The sequence below is a fragment of the Magnolia sinica genome, chromosome 15, assembly GCF_029962835.1.
Source record: "Magnolia sinica isolate HGM2019 chromosome 15, MsV1, whole genome shotgun sequence".
Taxonomy (NCBI): domain Eukaryota; kingdom Viridiplantae; phylum Streptophyta; class Magnoliopsida; order Magnoliales; family Magnoliaceae; genus Magnolia; species Magnolia sinica.
Window position 1 is genome coordinate 13,852,272 of NC_080587.1, and position 17,714 is coordinate 13,869,985.

A 17,714-nucleotide genomic window follows, 5' to 3' on the forward strand; every position below is an offset into this window, starting at 1 on the left:
CCGCTCATCATTTTCTTAATAAAGTATAAGCCTATGGGTCAAAGTATGAAGTAGATCCAAACTCTAGGTGGGCCACACAATCAACCTGTGATGAGTCGATACCGAACGTTGAAGCAAACCTCTAGCTTACGTGCATGCATGCATATGAATTTCGTTATATTTACAGAATTGCCACTCTGCCTTCTAGAAACGTCCGTCGTTCGTTCCTCCCTACTGCACCATCCAAAAGAAGTGAAATTTGGCAAATATCCACCGTTTTTCGTGCTCTTTCCATCAGTTCAGTTTGGGTCCAGATCTCCCAAGGATGTCCAAGATGCTTTCTTAATGGTTATTGTCCTCTGATCTCTCTGTTGGGCCACTTCCACGAGGATCTAATGGCTGAAATTTGACGTGTACGGTTAATTTATGGTCCTCAGGCCATGTATGAAGTTTCGAGCCGAGTGGATGGTGGAAACCCTGTGATCTTGCATTCTGACTAACTTTCAGGCCACTTAAGCTTCAGTTTCTCAATTTTCTCGGATCTCTGGCGTGTATATCCATCGATCTCGGTCCCCTGGAGTCCATTCCTTGCTCTGGTGACTTTGGAGCGTTAAATCCATGCTTTTAATACTCTTTTTCAATCAAAGCTCCTTATTACATCCTGCAACAAAAACACGATTAAATTATAATATTAGGCATTATCGTGTACGTAAAATTAGGCAGTAATCGGGGTCTGATATGCAATATTCGACCCTCAACACAACCCCCAACCAGCATTTTGCTAGTCCCGAGCAAAGTATGTGAAAAATAAGTTGAGAATTACAAGACAATCTCTATGAACTCAAGTGACTTTTGAAAAGCAATCTAGATACGAAAATTCTAAGATGCATGAATGTTGGGCATTACTTCCTCCTGGAATCAAGCGCACAATAAATTTCATAATCAAGTTTAAAGTATTTATGCATTAATTAGAACAATTCTAAACAATGAGTACCATGAGTGTATAATGAAATCTCGGCTTATCATCATTAAGAAATCCAATAGATAATTTCTATGATAACATTGATAATCAAAAGAGCATTCAGGACACTCAAAACCTAAACCAAAACTTGCCTTACAATTCTTTCTTTTCATTCTTCTCGCTTTTGATTTTTCCATCGAGGGAGAGGAGAATCGAATGCGCACCTATAGGGAGCAAACCTATGGTAAAGATCGTACACCCAACCCTTTTCACATATCATCCATGGGGAATTAAATCTACACCTATAGGGAGCAAACCTATGGTGAAGATTATTTGTACAACCCTTTACAAAGGTATCTGTTTTTTTTTCGTAGGTATTTTCTTTTTCTTCAATTGATCATGACGGGCAAATTTTTCAGGCTGGTTCCTTACATGCTTAGTGATTACCAAATTAACCCTTCCATATCAAACTGAAACCTTTATGTGAAAGCAAGATGTGTCTTGTGAAATCATGACTCAATCAATGTTTAAAACCTCTAATCATGGATTAACAATTCAAACTTAACTGTGAAATCTAAAAGATACTGAATCCAAGAGTCATAAATTACCAACATCACTTATCTTGTAATTCTAAATCCAAGATGACCGTCAAAATCACTTCGAATTCATACGAAATTCCAGAAAAATTTAAAAATTTTCACAATTTTCGCGCTTAAGACCAAGAAAACACCGATTAGGTAGCCTAATCTCCCACCCCCAACTAAAAATCTACATTGTCCTCAATGTAAAAGAAATAAGCATGCAATGCACATGGGATGACGAAAATATAAGAGGAGTGACGGAAAGATAGTACCTGGACGAAAGAATCAAGAGGCTTTCCCAAGATATCTACGTAAGAGCGGGTCAACACAAGAGAGAAACCAACAGAAGAAAAATAAAAATAATAAAAATAAAATCCTACCTACACCACTTTCGCAGGTGCTCTCGATTGCATTTAGCGTATGCAACAAGCCTTTAAACCCCTAGGCCCCTAGTGGACGAGTTGTAGTCTCGTGAGGGTTTGTAGCAATGTTACCCACAAACATTGAACTAACTAACTAGGAAAATGAAATGAAATGAAAAGCTGGGATGCCTCCTAGGAGTGCTAAGTTTAACGTCTTCAGCTAGACAAGAATGGACCATGAACTAACCTAGTCCTATGAATGCAAGGAAAAACTACTCGATCATACCGCAAGGTTCCTCTTCCGGCCAATATCTTGATAAGTTTCTTAGTAAGTTCCTCAATAGGATCATCCAAAAGCCCTTTTTGTAATAGTCTTGGACGCTCTGGAGCATGACTTTTCAAAGAAACTTATGTACCTCATAAGAAATTTTCCATTGAATTGCTTGAGGTATCCAGAGTATATACGATTCACTTATGACAGAAGAAGTTTCAACGTTAGTATCCCATGGTGAATCAAAGATTACAAGTAAATAAAGTTTAGAAAACTTCTTAAGAAGTGATGTAGTCTCAACACATTCCGAAGTTCCAAACTTCGGTTCAATTTTCAGCTCCTCTTCCTTTACTGGTAGATGTTTAGGATCAGGGAAAGAATGGGCTTCAGAATAAGGGTTCTCTCGGTCAGTGATGACTACCGAGATGTCGTCTTGCAAGGCATCCACTTTATCTTTTGACATGGGATCGTTTGAATCTGCAAAGTATGCCAAGCAATCATCCAAAGAGTTGGGAAGTTCAGCTGAGTATGACTTATTTTCCACATTGTAGCTCGCGATGATCTGCCTAAGGAAACCATCATCCTTGAAAGTAGCCAGATGTACGCTTTCTTCCTCCAGTCCTGTACAGACAGATTGAAAATCAATAGGGTAAGCATCGATGTGATCACTTTGTTCATTGAGACTACTCAATCGAGGCGTTGAATTATTAAATGTGTATAGCTCAGATGGTGGCCTCAATTGAGTGGTTTCAAATTCCAAGGTCGTAGCGAGCAACTCGTCCTTCTCCTGAATCACATCATCATTCGATTCAGAGGCGTGGTCCAAACATGTTTCACAAGAGTTAGAAGGGTCGGTTGTAAGGAGCTCACCCTTCACCTTTAAATCAGACAGGTCAGGTGAGGGGAGTGACTCATTATGACCGACCACTTTGTGTACATCTTGATCATTGACTTGGACCAAACTTAAGATAGATTACAGGGGAACTATGGCTGCACATTCAGGATCGCCGTCCCAATATTCATCATATTCTAGTTCAGTGCAGTGCACATTTGGGATGGGATCGCCTTCCTCACATTCTATTCCTAAATTCGGTTGAGGTTCAAATAAACTAACTTTTATCATCATTGAAATCATGTGTGTCATGTAAGGAAGGTGTGTCATCATCACTATATTTAAAAGACACTGATGTATCTTCACCATTCCTTTGAACAGTCATCGAGATCTTCTCATCAGGAGATTGAACCGCATGCTCATTAATGGAATCCAACTCCTCATTCCAAATTCCAGATTCCTTCAAAAGTGAGTGAGGATCACTTTCCTTGCATTGTATTTTTGGATTTGGTTGTGGTTGGGATGAGAAAGCTTCCTCTATCCTTTCGAGGCGCGAAGTGAGTGTTTCCATTGCTTTTCTAATTTCCGCAAGACAGGCCATGTCATGTTGAAGTGAATCCTCTTGGGTCGTTTCTGGTTGGATTTCAAAGGTATGGGATCCAAGAGAATTATTATAACATGTTGATGGTTCATTTACCCAATTTTGATGTTCCCACCGGTTATGGTCATACTAATCATAGGTGGGAGAATCTGCTGGTTGGTAATACTTATTATCACTCATGATATAATCACGCATTGTTTTCTTTTTATCAGATGGGTGATAATAATTCTCACAACCATAATTATGATAACCCCAACACTCACGTACTGTTTTGTTAATCCGTGGGGTGTAATTGTTCTCCTGCATATAATCACGTAAGGACTTCTTAGCCGGTGGATCTTTATATTCTGATCGGTTCTCACTGATAGTTTCAGAAAAGTTTTGAGACATAGGTTGATTTATATCTTCATCATCCCAAAATAGGTTATTCTTCTCAGCATACTGACGTTCCCACTCGTGCATATACATGATGAAACCCTTAATCTGAATTTAATCCTAAGAAAAACAGAAGAAAAGATCCTACAACAATGTGTAAAGTAAGAGGAGGAGAAGTTAGAAAGAAGGTACCAAATGAGAAGTTCCTATGTTAAGATCCTGTAAAAGAAAACAAAAGAGATTAGTTTCTAAAATAGAAAGTCTAAAGTTAGAAAGTTCCTACAATTGAAATAGAAAGTTAGTTTCTAAAAAGGAAAGTTCCCTAAACCTAGAAGCTAAGTTAGTTTCTAAAAAGAAGACCTAGAATTAGAAAGTTTCTAAAATAGAAAATCTAAGCCTAAAAATAAAATAAATGAAAGATGAGTTAGTTTCTAAAATTAGAAAGAATTTCTAAAAAGGGAAATAACTAACCTAATTTCTAAAAACAAAAGATGAAAGTTTCTAAAAATAAACTAGCTCCTAAAAATAGAAAAATACTAGAAAATAGAAAATTTCTAAAACTCAAACCCTAATTCTAAAAATAGAAAAAGTAGAGGAATTAAAAAGGGATTACCAGTTTAGAAGTTATTTCAGGATCCTACAAAACAGGAAAACAGGTTAGTTTCTAAAAATAAAAAAATAGTTCCTAAAAATAAAATAAAATAAAAACCTTTAACCTAAAGTTAGTAAAATCCTAATCCTAACCTAATTTTAAAACTAATTAATTTCAAAAAAATGTAAATGTCAATCCCCGGCAACGGCGCCAAAAACTTGTTCACTCCCCAAGTATAGGGTTGTGATGTAGTAATAAACTCGGTAAGACCGAGGTCGAATCCCAAGGGACTGATACCTGTACATAATCTGAAACTAAATAGAACTAGAACTAGCCTAAGATGAAATCTAAATTCAATATAAAGTGATAAATAATGGTGAGAGATTAATCTAAAACTTAAGAGAAATCAGAGATAAGAAACTAGAGATTCAGAGGATCCACTTGTAGAGATCAGGGAGATCTTATGTCTGCTTCAAAAATCATAAAAATTAAACTGAACTTCCTCTGATATAATTTTAAAGAGATGAAAGATATATGAATTAGAATGGATTCCATCACCAAACCATGTCCAGGAGACAAAGTCAACAAAAGAATTAAACTAATTACCAACCAATCAGATGATTATGAAGGTTAGGAAGGGTACCGACATCCAACCATGCCCTGGAGACAATGGCGAACAACAGGGCTTCCTAACGTCATAATCAAAATAAGGAAAAAGAAATACTCAAAGCCATTGCAAACCTATTGTAATTTCAGTCACAACAGGCCATTAAAAACTAAAAATATTCTCATAATAAAATTAAATTAAAAACCCCATCAATCTAAACAAAAGGCACAAGCAACAAGTTCTCCCATCACGCTACAAGCTTCACCTCTTAGCCCTAGCTAAGAGGTTTAGCCTACCATGATTAGGCTGAATTCAAAATAAACAAAAGAAGAAGAAGAAAAGAAAAAGAAAAACCAGGCCCAACCCAAGCCAGCCCACTTCTCTCTCTACCTCTGCTCACGTCCACCTTGTTTCCAAGCTTCCGAATCTCCCTAACTCTCTCTTTTCTTCTCCTTTTTATAAGTGTTGCAATCCGTCGCTGGAGTCGGTGGAGAGTCTGTGCGTAAAGCAGTCGGTGGAATGCATAACAACCGACTTTGAAGCGCACCACAAATATTCCTTGCGTAATTCTATTTACGCAGCCCAAAAACCATGCCAAAACAACACCATTTTCCTTGATATCCTTCCAAAAACACAATGTTCGGGGGGGAGTTTTTGGATGAGATACACATTGGACGGTTTGGATTATTAATCCGACCATGATCGGGATCACGGAATCGGCCCACAGCGGCCATTTTTCACGAACGCAGGCTCTGTACGCGAGCCGACGCTGAACTCTTGGTGGGGCCCACTTAAGATGACTTTTGGGAAATCCACTCTGTCCACTAGATTCCTCTCAGAATTTCGGTTAAGAATGGTCCGTTTGGACTTGCATTCACGTGGCCCATGGGATATTTTACGCCACCGTCCAACCTGCGTTTGAACAGCTGAGAACCCATACTCGCTCCCTTTTGAAATTCCGTCACCTAGTTCTTAGTGAAGATAAACCACGTGAGTCACATGGACGGTCTGGATCAGTGATCAGACTGATGGGCAGGGCCCACTATAAAAACCCAATGTATAACACGTCCGTCACTGGACGTTTCGCATGGCTCTATTTGGAAAGTTTACAAAAAATAGGTGGAGCCCACTTCTGATGGTATTTTCGAAGATCTACTCCGCTCATCATTTTCTTAATAAAGTATAAGCCTATGGGTCAAAGTATGAAGTAGATCCAAACTCTAGGTGGGCCACACAATCAACCTGTGATGAGTCGATACCGAACGTTGAAGCAAACCTCTAGCTTATGCGCATGCATATGGATTTCGTTATATTTACAGAATTGTCACTCTGCCTTCTAGAAACGTCCGTCGTTACTGCACCATCCAAAAGAAGTGAAATTTGACAAATATCCACCGTTTTTCGTGCTCTTTCCATCAGTTCAGTTTGGGTCCAGATCTCCCAAGGATGTCCAAGATGCTTTCTTAATGGTTATTGTCCTCGATCTCTCTGTTGGGCCACTTCCACGAGGATCTAATGATGAAATTTGACGTGTACGGTTAATTTATGGTCCTCGGGCCATATATGAAGTTTGAGCCAAGTGGATGGCGGAAACCCCGTGATCTTGCATTCGACAATTTTTTTGCCACTTAAGCTTTAGTTTCTCAATTTTCTCGGATCTCGGTGTGTATATCCATCGATCTCGGTCCCTGGGGTCCATCCTTGCTCTGGTGACTTCGGATCGTTAAATCCATGCATATAATACTCATTTTCAATCAAAGTTCCTTATTACATCCTGCAACAAAAACACGATTAAATTATAATATTAGGCATTATCGTGTACGTAAAATCAGGCAGTAAGGTCTGATATGCAATATGGTCCAAACTGGTCTGACTATCCAGTCCTGTTCTGGCTGTAAAGCACTGGTTTAAGTATCCTGGATCAAACCGAACCCAAAATGCTCCAGTTGCAGTTGAACCCTGACGGACTAGATGGTCTGGTCCAGTTTTCAGAACAGTATTGATAACTCTAGTGATGAGGACGTCTGACCATTTAGAGTGTACCGGAGGAGGAGGAGGAGATCGGCCCAGCCTTCACTTTGGCTCGATGACTTGTACATGGGCCCGGGTGGGCCACATTGAGGCCCTGAAGACCCCACCTGCATGATCGTGCATCTTCGAAGACCCTACACTAGAAAAATACATGTGGGCTGTTTAGTTGAGGAGTCTTGACCGTTGGATCATTGTGATCCTTGATCACTTTGATCATGAATGTTTGGATTAGCATATTTTTTGTTTTTTACTATTCATAACTTAAGATTAGCATATTTATGTTTTATGACGTCACAAAACATGTGAGACATTTTTATTTGAAGGGCATTATTGTAAAAATACATTATTTGAGACTATAAAGGACGGATGTCTAGCCCTAGCCCTCAGATTTTGGAATAAAAAAACTCTCTTTCGCTTAGAAAAAGCATCTTCTCTCATGTGAAGTGAGAATCTCATGTAAAATAGGCTATTTTGGTGTGAATCCAATCTTATTCTTCTCTCTTATTCTCTACAATTGAGGTATTTTCTTCTACTTTCTCCTTCTCCAATCTCTCTCTCTCTCTCTCTCTCTCTCTCTCTCTCTCTCTCTCTCTCTCTCTCTCTCTCTCTCAATCCCTCTTTATTTCTATATACCTCTTCCTTTTCCTTTTGTTCTCAACCAAAACTCATCCATATCGCATCCAAAACCACCTAAACCTAGCACATTCAAGCTAGATGATTGTACAGACCAAACCCCTAGACCGTACGGCTGTCCATACGGCCAGCTCTCCCTCTCTCTCTTTCCCTCTTAATCCTTGCTCCTTTTTCCCCTTTAAGATCCCTAGCCCTAAGCCTAAAACCCTAACCCAATACCCTAGCTCTCAAAACCCTATTTCTCCACACACTGTAATTCTCCCTAGCCCTAATTCCAAATCGCCAAATTTCCTAACCCTAAAATTGCACCAAATCTGCCCATTGAATTAGAACCATGCCTATGCTAATGTGAGAGTTCCAATCTCTCATTGGGCCTTTGGTTTTCATGTTTACAAGATTCATGATTGTGTGGGATTGTGAATTTAACATAAATCTGAATTTTATTGCCTCTTTGGTACTCTTTTAATCATGGTAGGATAGCATGTTATCATATTTGATTTACTTTGATTAATTTGTTAGTAATCTCCCACATCCAAATAGTTAGATCACGTCCTGCATCATCTAGAGTACAAAATCCTAGCAAATATGCTTTTTAGGTCTTGGAAAAGGGGATTCTTATCCTCACCCATATCCCAATATCCAGGCATCTGACTTAGATAATCCAGCTTTTCTTAAGGATGTTAGTATTATAAGTCACAAGGAAAGCTCTACTGTCAAAGTGAGAACATAATAAGGTTGAAACAACTCAACAGTGTCCGTTTAGAGAAAAGAATTGGTTATCCATGAGAACTAGTCCTGGCCTTGCCATTGAGATGAGAGGCATGGGACCTAGCTGAAAAGTACTAGGGTCCTCTATGTTTTCTATAGGCCCCCAATTTCAGCAGCCAATAAAAGGCTGTAAAAGTTGAGAACTATAGTTCTCATGGACTAGCAAGCTGGTACTCCCATGAATCCTTTTTCTGGTTAATTTGTAAGGACATGTAGGGTGCAACTCAGGCAGGTTGGGTCGGTTGAGGGTGAACCCTAGCCCGATCCACCCTGTACATGTGAATATTACAATCCCGACCTTACCTGATCCAAATTTGCTCAAGCCGAACCAACCCGATTTCAAATCGGGTCGGAGTTTTCCAATCCTAATGGGAGTCGGGACCCAAACTTGGGTTAGGTCAATTGGGTTCGGTTGCAGCCCCAAGAACATGCAATGAGCAGTCTCCAGATAAGGTGTTCATTGTTTTGTATTATGGATTGTAACAACTCTATCATTGCAAACCTTCATTCATATCTGGCTCAACTTTTAGTCATAAATGCCTTACCATATCCTTATCATGTCATTCATTATCACTCGCATGCCTATACAATATGATTTTTTCTAAGCCTGCACACACCTCTACACACAGGCACATTTCAAGATGGCATGGGGACATCGAGCCATGCATTATGTGTTCCCACTGCATAGATGACCTTGCCCAAAAATCAGGCTGGTTTAATCATCAGACGTGCCGCACATGTAGAAAGATGGTCTAAAAACCTCTCCAACTTTCCCTTTCAAGGTACATGTGTGGACCTGATGAATGGACCAGACCTGATCTTTCAGCCAGGTCATCTATGAGGCATGACCCACCTGGTGTACAGCTTGGATGCTGCACACATTCCATATATTATTGGTATGTGTGTCCGTGTATAGAGGTAGCAAAATTTGGTTTATATTGTGTGCCAACACCTGTTCTCTCCTCTCTTTTTACTAGTTAATACACTTTCAACTGAGGACTATTTGGATTTTGAAGGCTTTTCATTCTATAATGATTGAATATGGTGAGAATGGACCATTTAGATGGAAAGGGAAAAAACAAAAACAAAACCCACCAATCTGTGTTTATTATTGTTGCTGCTGCTGCTGCTGCTGTTATTATTGTTGTTGTTTCAAATATTGAGTCAGGTTTCCATGGTTTTCTTGTTCCTGCAGATCCCACCCTAAGCATACTAGCATCAGGACCCTATGGTCTTATCTTTTCTTCCTTTGTACCCTTCTACTTTGACATTCCGGTCACGACAAGGTTCCGTATATTTGGTTTTCGCTTCTCAGACAAGTCGTTTATATATTTAGCTGGTCTTCAGGTAAAGGCCTATTCTCAAACCAGCTCGATTTCCTGGTGATTTACTGATCTTGTTACAAGCAACTGCTGATCTAATTTGAGGAGTTGTTGTTTTAAATCTTGCAGCTTCTTTTGTCATCTTGGAAAAGATCTCTCTTGCCAGGCATATGCGGTCTTGTAGCTGGCACTTTATATCGCCTTAATGTGTTGCGGATCCGCAGGCTAAAGGTGACTTCATTTATGGATATCGATGGTCATCAAAATGCATTTGCAGCATTCATAATGGGAAGAGCTTTTAAAAAATAATAATAATAATAATTTATATGCTTATGGGTGTGCATTTAGGTGCTTGCAATTCCCAGTGCAGCATGATGCTCGCTGCCAAATCATTGTTTGGATAAGAATACAACCTTCCAGTTCTTATATCAATCATGATTTGGACTAAAAAATGGTGGGAAAACAGAAGCTCACTTAAACTCAAGTTCCATTTCCAGTATCGCCCAGGTATACTATGTCCACATGGGAAGCCCGCCAACCATGATTGGGTAGTATTGGTTGGTGCAGTGGAAAAAATTAAAGATAAGGTAGAACCACTCTACCAAATCCGATGCATTGCACCAACTGTCCTAATGGCATCTCACCAAAAGATTAACAATTCCCGTCGCGGGAAAAGAAGAAGAAGCACTCCATTCACTATTCAAAATATTCATTAACTGCTTAATTATATAGGGTATTTAAGGTCTTTATATAGGCCATATTTATTTATTTTTAAAAGAAAAGAAAGAAAAAGGAAAAAAGAAAAAAAGAAAGAAAAAAAGAGAGTAAAAGATCTAAAGAAATCTTACACAAATCTAAACTTTACTATTTTAGACTATGTATGACATAATAAAATCCATAAAAGATTTGACACATGGGCTTCCTACTAAAACAAGAAAGTAGACAACTATTCAAAAGATTCTATATCTAAGAGGGAAACAAAAAGACTCTTAACTAGGAAATACCCAAAATATATCGTTAAGTCCAAGCCGACCGATGTTTTAGAAATCTCAAGGGGGAGGTTTTGGAGGTGTGCTAAATCTCATGTAAGGGAGTGGGTGCTAGCATCAAAGATTATTGCTCAGTTTCCGGATTGTTGGCAAGAGTTGTAAATCTTTTTTTGTTTTGTATACTTGTAAATTTGCTGCTTCAGCCTTTTAGAAATAATATTGTCAATGTAAAAAAAAAGAAAAAAAAGTCCAAGCCATATATGCATGTTCCATCGACACCGTCCCATCATATTGGTAGACCACACAAACCAATCGGATCATTTAATTGGGTCCATATATCAGATGACCATGGACTTTTCCAGATCTGTGATCTGGTCAATTTGAATATTTGAGATGGTGCAGATTAGTTTAATGATCCAAATCTTTAATCTGGCAGTTGGATTGGTCCGATACATGATCAAGATCATTGGATGGGCTCGATCAGGGCTTCATATATGTTCTGATGGCTTGATCTTTGATTGAACAACTTGTGTGACCTAGATATCCTTTTATTACTCGTGTTTGGTCTTGGATGCATCACTGGTCACCTGTGTGCACTGAAAGCGTTGACAAGCTTGCATTATATTTATACCTCAAGAATCTTTTATTAGGAGAGAGCTCTTCTTATAAATAGTCAACCCCAAAAGCATTTCTATGAGTAGAGCTTTGCCAAGCGCACACGTGTTTGCAATAAAGCTTGTGTACACGCCACACATGTGCCAGCATGGCACAACGGGTCCAAGATCCAATCCATCCATCAGAACAACAGCACAATATTGATGCCCTAGCGAAAGAATCAGATCAATCCATGGTCATGTGGGCCATAGTTTGCAAAACAAATCTACGGCTCTGAAAATCTCAGCCAAAGTTTTCTAACCCATACACCTGTTTCCAAAACTGGGGCCTGCATGCTGATTGGACCAGATTTTATTTTTGGGAAAACATGTAGAAGGTTGGAACAACTTGATGGATGGACTAGATCTCACACGCGTGCCACGCTAGCACATTTGTGGCGTGTACATGAGCTTTATTGCACATGGGTGTGGGCTTAGCAAAGCTTTATATGAGAAAGTAATGCTCTGGTGATTTAACATGAGAAGTGTCAAGTTAGCAGGTTATTCTGGTTCCTCTATATACTCTTTCACCAATCAAAAGAGGCCTGCAAACATCCCTGTTGGGAGCTGAATGGATATCTCTGTATACATTCACTCCACTGGAAAGAATATACACAGAATCTCCCCAATGCATTTTCTATCTTTTTTCTTTTCCTTTTTTCCCTTTGTGAAATAACGACTTTATTAGAAGGAAAAAGGTCATACATCAAAGCGAAGGGAACAAGTTCCCAATACAAAGAGAAAATCTAGAGAGACCATCTTTAGCCAATGAAGGGGCCAAATTCTTCGATTCTATACCTGCATGGTGAGGAAAATGTTTAATGTAGAAGCAATGTCCCTAATTTCATCAATGACGAAACCTAAGGTCCACAGCCAAGACTGCTCCTCACGTGTCTAGTTAAAATGACAGACAAGGAGTTTCTTTCCACTACAACCGGCCTAAACTCCTTGCTAAATATCCTAGTCTTTCCCAAGAGAGCCATCACTTTTGCTGTTGAAGAAGCACCACCCTATTTGACCAATGCCATGAAAGTCGCACACCCACCCTCCATTAGGACTTGGAGTACCTTGAGAAGCACCATTAAAGTTAAGTTTCCACCATCCACTAGATGGATGGGTCCACCTAGAGACAACTGCATCCTTTTTCATTTACTATTGGCCACTAACGGGCAATTGAATAGAATCCCTAAAAAAGGTTTAAAAAAGCACTCATTTAATTAGGCTCTCTTTGAGTTTCTCCACCACTTCCTGAAGAGGAGCCTTCACATTGTTAAAGATTTGATTCTCTCCCCTTCTATATCTCTCAAAAAAGAGCTAGTGGGAGCATACACCATGCAGTTCTCGTTTATGCTTCATGGGGCCCTTGCTCCAACTTCATCAAATCACCAAGCTTACGATGGAAGGTCCAATCAACCTTAAAGAGCTTCAAGTAGACCCAAATGTTATGTGTTGCCTTAAAGCATCTCAAGATAACCCTGAGATTTTTTACTTGAGGATCAAAAGCCTCACAAATAATAAAGGTGTCATCACTAATGTTGTCAAATGGCATAAGCAATGGCAATTAACCCAAGGAGGCTGTGCGCATATGCAACAAACAAGGGGAGCCACTCTGAAGATTATTTGGGGTTGATTGGTCAGTGCTGAATGGTTGATGGATGGAGTTTATGGTTTTCATAACCCATGGGGTAAGATTCTTTGAAACATTTTCTTGGTGGTGGTTCCCTGGTTGACATGATAGACATTCTGGAACTAGTCTAAGAGCCAGGACATGGTGATAGAAAAAATAATAATAATGAGGGAGAATAAAATAATTGCATGGACTTTCATTTGTGAGGAGTTCACCAATATGAACTGTCATGATCTTAGAAGACACTGACTAGAAGTCGTCGAAGATAATAGGAACAATTAACGGCACTGACCTAGGGTTTCTAATTAATCGCAAAAGTTCTTAAAATCTCTACTACCCTCATAGACCAAGGCTACTCAACCAAACATTGTTAACTTGCTAACCAATCAAGCAAAAACCAAGAAATAAATGACGAAAACAAATAAACATAGAGGATAGAACAACGTATTTGTGCTGTAGGGCCTAGTCAAATGGTCTACTGGAATGAACCGTATGGCCTCGTCCAGCCCACATGATCTAGACCATCGCTCATGTATGCAGGCCTGTATGGATGAACAGCACACGTAAATATGAACAGTGCGCATGCGTGAGGTCCACAATATGATCGCATGACCTGTGCATCCAATAATATGATCAAATCACCTATGGGGCCCAACAATCTGACTGGACCAACTCCTGGGCTGCTTCATTTTTTTTTTTTTTTATTTTCTTCTAATAAGACTTGAGTGCAAGTGTGCAACACTTCATCTGCATTTGATGTCTACTGAACTGAGTTGCAATAAGTCAGCAATAAAGAGTAAATCTCCAAAGTGGTTGTGGCCTCATTTTATTGAATAGTGAGGATCAAAAGCTTAAGTGCAGTTCTGTGTGTTTCAAGTCGGACATAAAATGATTGTACTGGTGATATGGGTGCTAGTCCTCGTTCTGAATGATGTCAGGCTCCAGATTGGCCATTTTCTTTCCATCAATTTGTGTTATTGCCGTTTTTTTTTTTTTTTTTTTTTTTTAAAAAAACAGTGAGTTGCTGCAATTCATGTCGGTTGAGCACCAAGAATTCACTCTGTTATTTCTCATTGTTGGATGATTTGTGTCTATTTGTATACTTTGCAGTTCCCACAATTCGTAACATCAGTTTTTTCACGGTTATCATGGCCATCTTCGGGAAGCTCATCCTCTACAAGATCAAGCGGGAACATTATAGGAAGTGTACCTTCTTTCGCAGGCCGCCAACCAGAGGCAAGTTCCTCGTCCACATGTGCTTGCTTTAATTCTGATTCTAGAGCTGTTGTTGATGTTTCCATTTTATTGTTCTCTTTGGATTTTCATTACTGTGGCTAATTATCCATGATGAATGATAATGTGCATCATGGCCTAGTTCAACAATGGCCTGTGTGGATTTGCATTTCTCTCCAGTTACAATTTGCAACCAACCAATAGGAAGTAACACATTTACTAGTTGACATGCTTTTACTGTTTGATGCCTGCCTGATTGGGGTTAGGCTGTTTTCAATTCCCTTAGAACCAGTGGTGTCTTAATCATATTTCTTCCATGGATGACCCACTCCTCCCATCAAGAAGACCAAAACAAGGATTGCTTTGTTATGTACTTACATGGACGGATGCATGCTCCGTGATGTGTGATCAGAGACAGAAAACATGCAACCATAGCTAGGCATTTTGTTCAGTTCTCAGATGTGAGTTAGAAAGAAATGTGTCATATATGACCTTGACAATGCTAGATCGGTCCAGCCGAAGTTGCATGCTACAACAATGCTTGGATCATATTTTGTTTTGGATTTTCTTTCTTCCCCATGATTGGGACAGATTACATTCATCAGATCTCATGAACCGATATGCTAAACTGGATGGTGTCTTTTGCTTTCACAAACGTGTTATGCAGTCTGTTCATATTTTTGATACCTGAAAGTGAGTTTGAGCCTATTAATCGAACAGATGGTGTAGTGTTGCATCCTTTTGGTTTGGGTTCAATCCTAGCACATCGTCGTCGTCATCGTCATCTTCATTGTCATTGTTGTGGTCGTCATCGTCATCATTGTCGTCACCATCATCATCATCATCGTTAAAGCCTGGTCCTAGCCAGTGTGAAAAATATCACTAAGATTTTGAAAATCTTGCTATAATATCCTGAGAAATAAACCAAACAACATTCTCGTGATATTTTGAAAATTTCTGCGGTCTTCAAAATGTCGCGTTTTTATTGCAATATTAACCTGAATTTTTTTTTTTTTAAAAAATGTAGGAAGTTTTTATATATTAAAATTTCAATCTATTTAATAATTTACAATAAATATTTTAAAACATTTTATTTCCGGCGAGATTTTCCCAATAATATCCCAAGAAAAACCTCAAAATTTGAAAGTCTCCCAAGAAATTTCCAAGCCAAGAAATTTCCGAGAACAACATTTGTCACTATGATCCCAGTAGCTGGGATCAACTTTACCTATGGCAATCACCAAAAAAGAAAAAGGAAAACAAAACGCTTGCTTATCACAGAAAAGAAAGAGAAACATTATATGATGTTCAGTTAAAAGAACATTTTTTTTTCCTGTTTGGCCCAGCAGTGGTGCAGGTGGGGCCTACCTTTCAGGAATCCAAGTTTTGATCTAGTGGGCCTCATTGTAGTGTTGGCCATCTCCTATATTTCCCCTATTTTAGGATCCTAGTCTACAAGTGGCACAAGGCTTTGATGATGAATTTACAATTGGACCAATCGTCTGCATCTAATGGGATTCAAATCGAATGGCTAGGAATCATCTGGCAACTGCGATCCTATGTTGGCCATCTCCTATTTTGACCCTATTCGATGTTCCTAGTCTACAATTGGGATAATGCTTTGATGATGATGATGATTCTACAATTACAGCAATCGCCTGCATCTTATGGGTATCCAAATCAGAAGGCTAGGAAGCTATCTCTGACAAGCAAGCTTCTGCAATTTGGATCACCAAAAGGTGGACCGAGTGCCCAATCAAACATTTTGTATTTCCTCAAAAATAAAATGTTGTGCGACCTAGGTGTTATCTATGACTTGCAAGATAATCTGATTTAATACAAGAAATTATCTAAAAGCTCTTTGCTGATAGGTTTGCTAGCTCCATGCCTTTTACATGCAGCATATGTGCCAACATGGGTAGTGTGTCAGACATCTGATCAGTTCATAGGATTGCACCCCCCATCCCACCACGGCCCATGTAAAACTCAGGCAGGTCCATTCATCAGGTGGGGGAATGGGTGGTGTAAAATAGGGGGATCACTCTGGTTTTCGCATACGGTTATCTTCACGGTGGGGGCCACCTTACACTTGCCAGATTGGCACTGGTGCTGCATGTGGAGAGGACGCATTTGGGGCTAGCAACTCTCTGCCAATAAACAAAAACTCCCAACTTTTCTTTTCGAAATTTCGTCGATTCCATTTTTCCACCTTATTCTCTTGGTTATGCAACTATTAAATTTTTATTCTAATCTTATTTCAGTGGAATTATCCGACGTCTGTTCCACGGGCTTCAACAGCAGAGCCACCTGAGGATTCTGTTTCTACATTGGTTTCAATGGGCTTTGACAGAAACTTGGCAAGACAGGCACTGGTACAGGCTAGAAATGACGTTAACATGGCCACCAACATACTCCTTGAAATGCAGTTGCGGTGAATCCAAAGACCCACCATTTCTTTTTCTAGGAAACAGAAGTGGGTTGGGGACCTGATGTGCATTGAGAAGATGGGCACAATGCTTGCCCCACTTCAGCAAATGGAAGTGGGGTCCACTGCCTGGACTCTGTTCCTTCCTCTTCCCCTAATGAAGAAGGCCACTGCAGGTATGTGATATTAAGATAGTTCTACATTGTTAGGATAGTTAGGAGCCTGTAAATTTCCTCTTTCAGTGTAGCAGATGGATATCAAATGAATGTAAGAAACAGAAGAAGAAAAAGCTTGCAAAATCTTCTTTCCGAGACTTCATTGGATGATGCGTGAAACCAAAAAGTTGCCTGACTCTGCGAGTTGAATCATGACTCCCATGAGTCGATCCAGTTTTCATGCCCCCAACTAAGTTGTATGCAGACCGATTCGTGTCCTGAGTCATGAGTTTGGCAACCTTGGTATGAAGCTTGACACGTGCAAATCCGAACAATTCTCACATCATTCCATTTTCAGTGTCTTGATCATGGCATCATTGGACCATTCGCCCGGAACTGAAGTTCATGTCTGAGGGAGGGAGCATTTTACTTTTGTTTTTAAAATTTTTTTACCGTTGGATGTGTTATTTTCCATGGACAGGTATTTCCATTTGAATGGGGCTGTCTACAAATTTGAACAATCTGCTGTCCAAAAGGGAGGTTGGAACACAGCTGTCCATGGACATATATAGCCCATATTCCTGGAGAGCGTGTTCATATTTGAAGGTGGGCCCTACTACGAGCCATCCCTGAATATCAGGGTGGTGCATCATCCACTAGGCCCATTGGCAGGTTCTTTCAAGGGCTGTCATTATTTTCTAATTTGGCCACACTTGC

The 17,714-nt window shown here is 39.5% G+C and overlaps 1 protein-coding gene across 2 annotated transcripts in view; it reads left to right on the forward strand.

Annotated features, from left to right (window-relative positions):
* Nucleotides 1-17,160, forward strand: part of LOC131227115 (rhomboid-like protein 20) — a 37,101-nt gene extending 19,941 nt beyond the window's left edge. For both annotated transcript variants that reach the window (XM_058222829.1, XM_058222830.1), the window contains exons 5-8: nucleotides 9,789-9,940; nucleotides 10,045-10,146; nucleotides 14,295-14,420; nucleotides 16,679-17,160. In XM_058222829.1, coding sequence (XP_058078812.1) covers nucleotides 9,789-9,940; nucleotides 10,045-10,146; nucleotides 14,295-14,420; nucleotides 16,679-16,852 — 554 coding nt within the window. In that variant the 3' untranslated portion in view covers nucleotides 16,853-17,160. The remainder of the gene's footprint in view (nucleotides 1-9,788; nucleotides 9,941-10,044; nucleotides 10,147-14,294; nucleotides 14,421-16,678) is intronic.
* The last annotated feature ends 554 nt before the right edge of the window (nucleotides 17,161-17,714 follow it).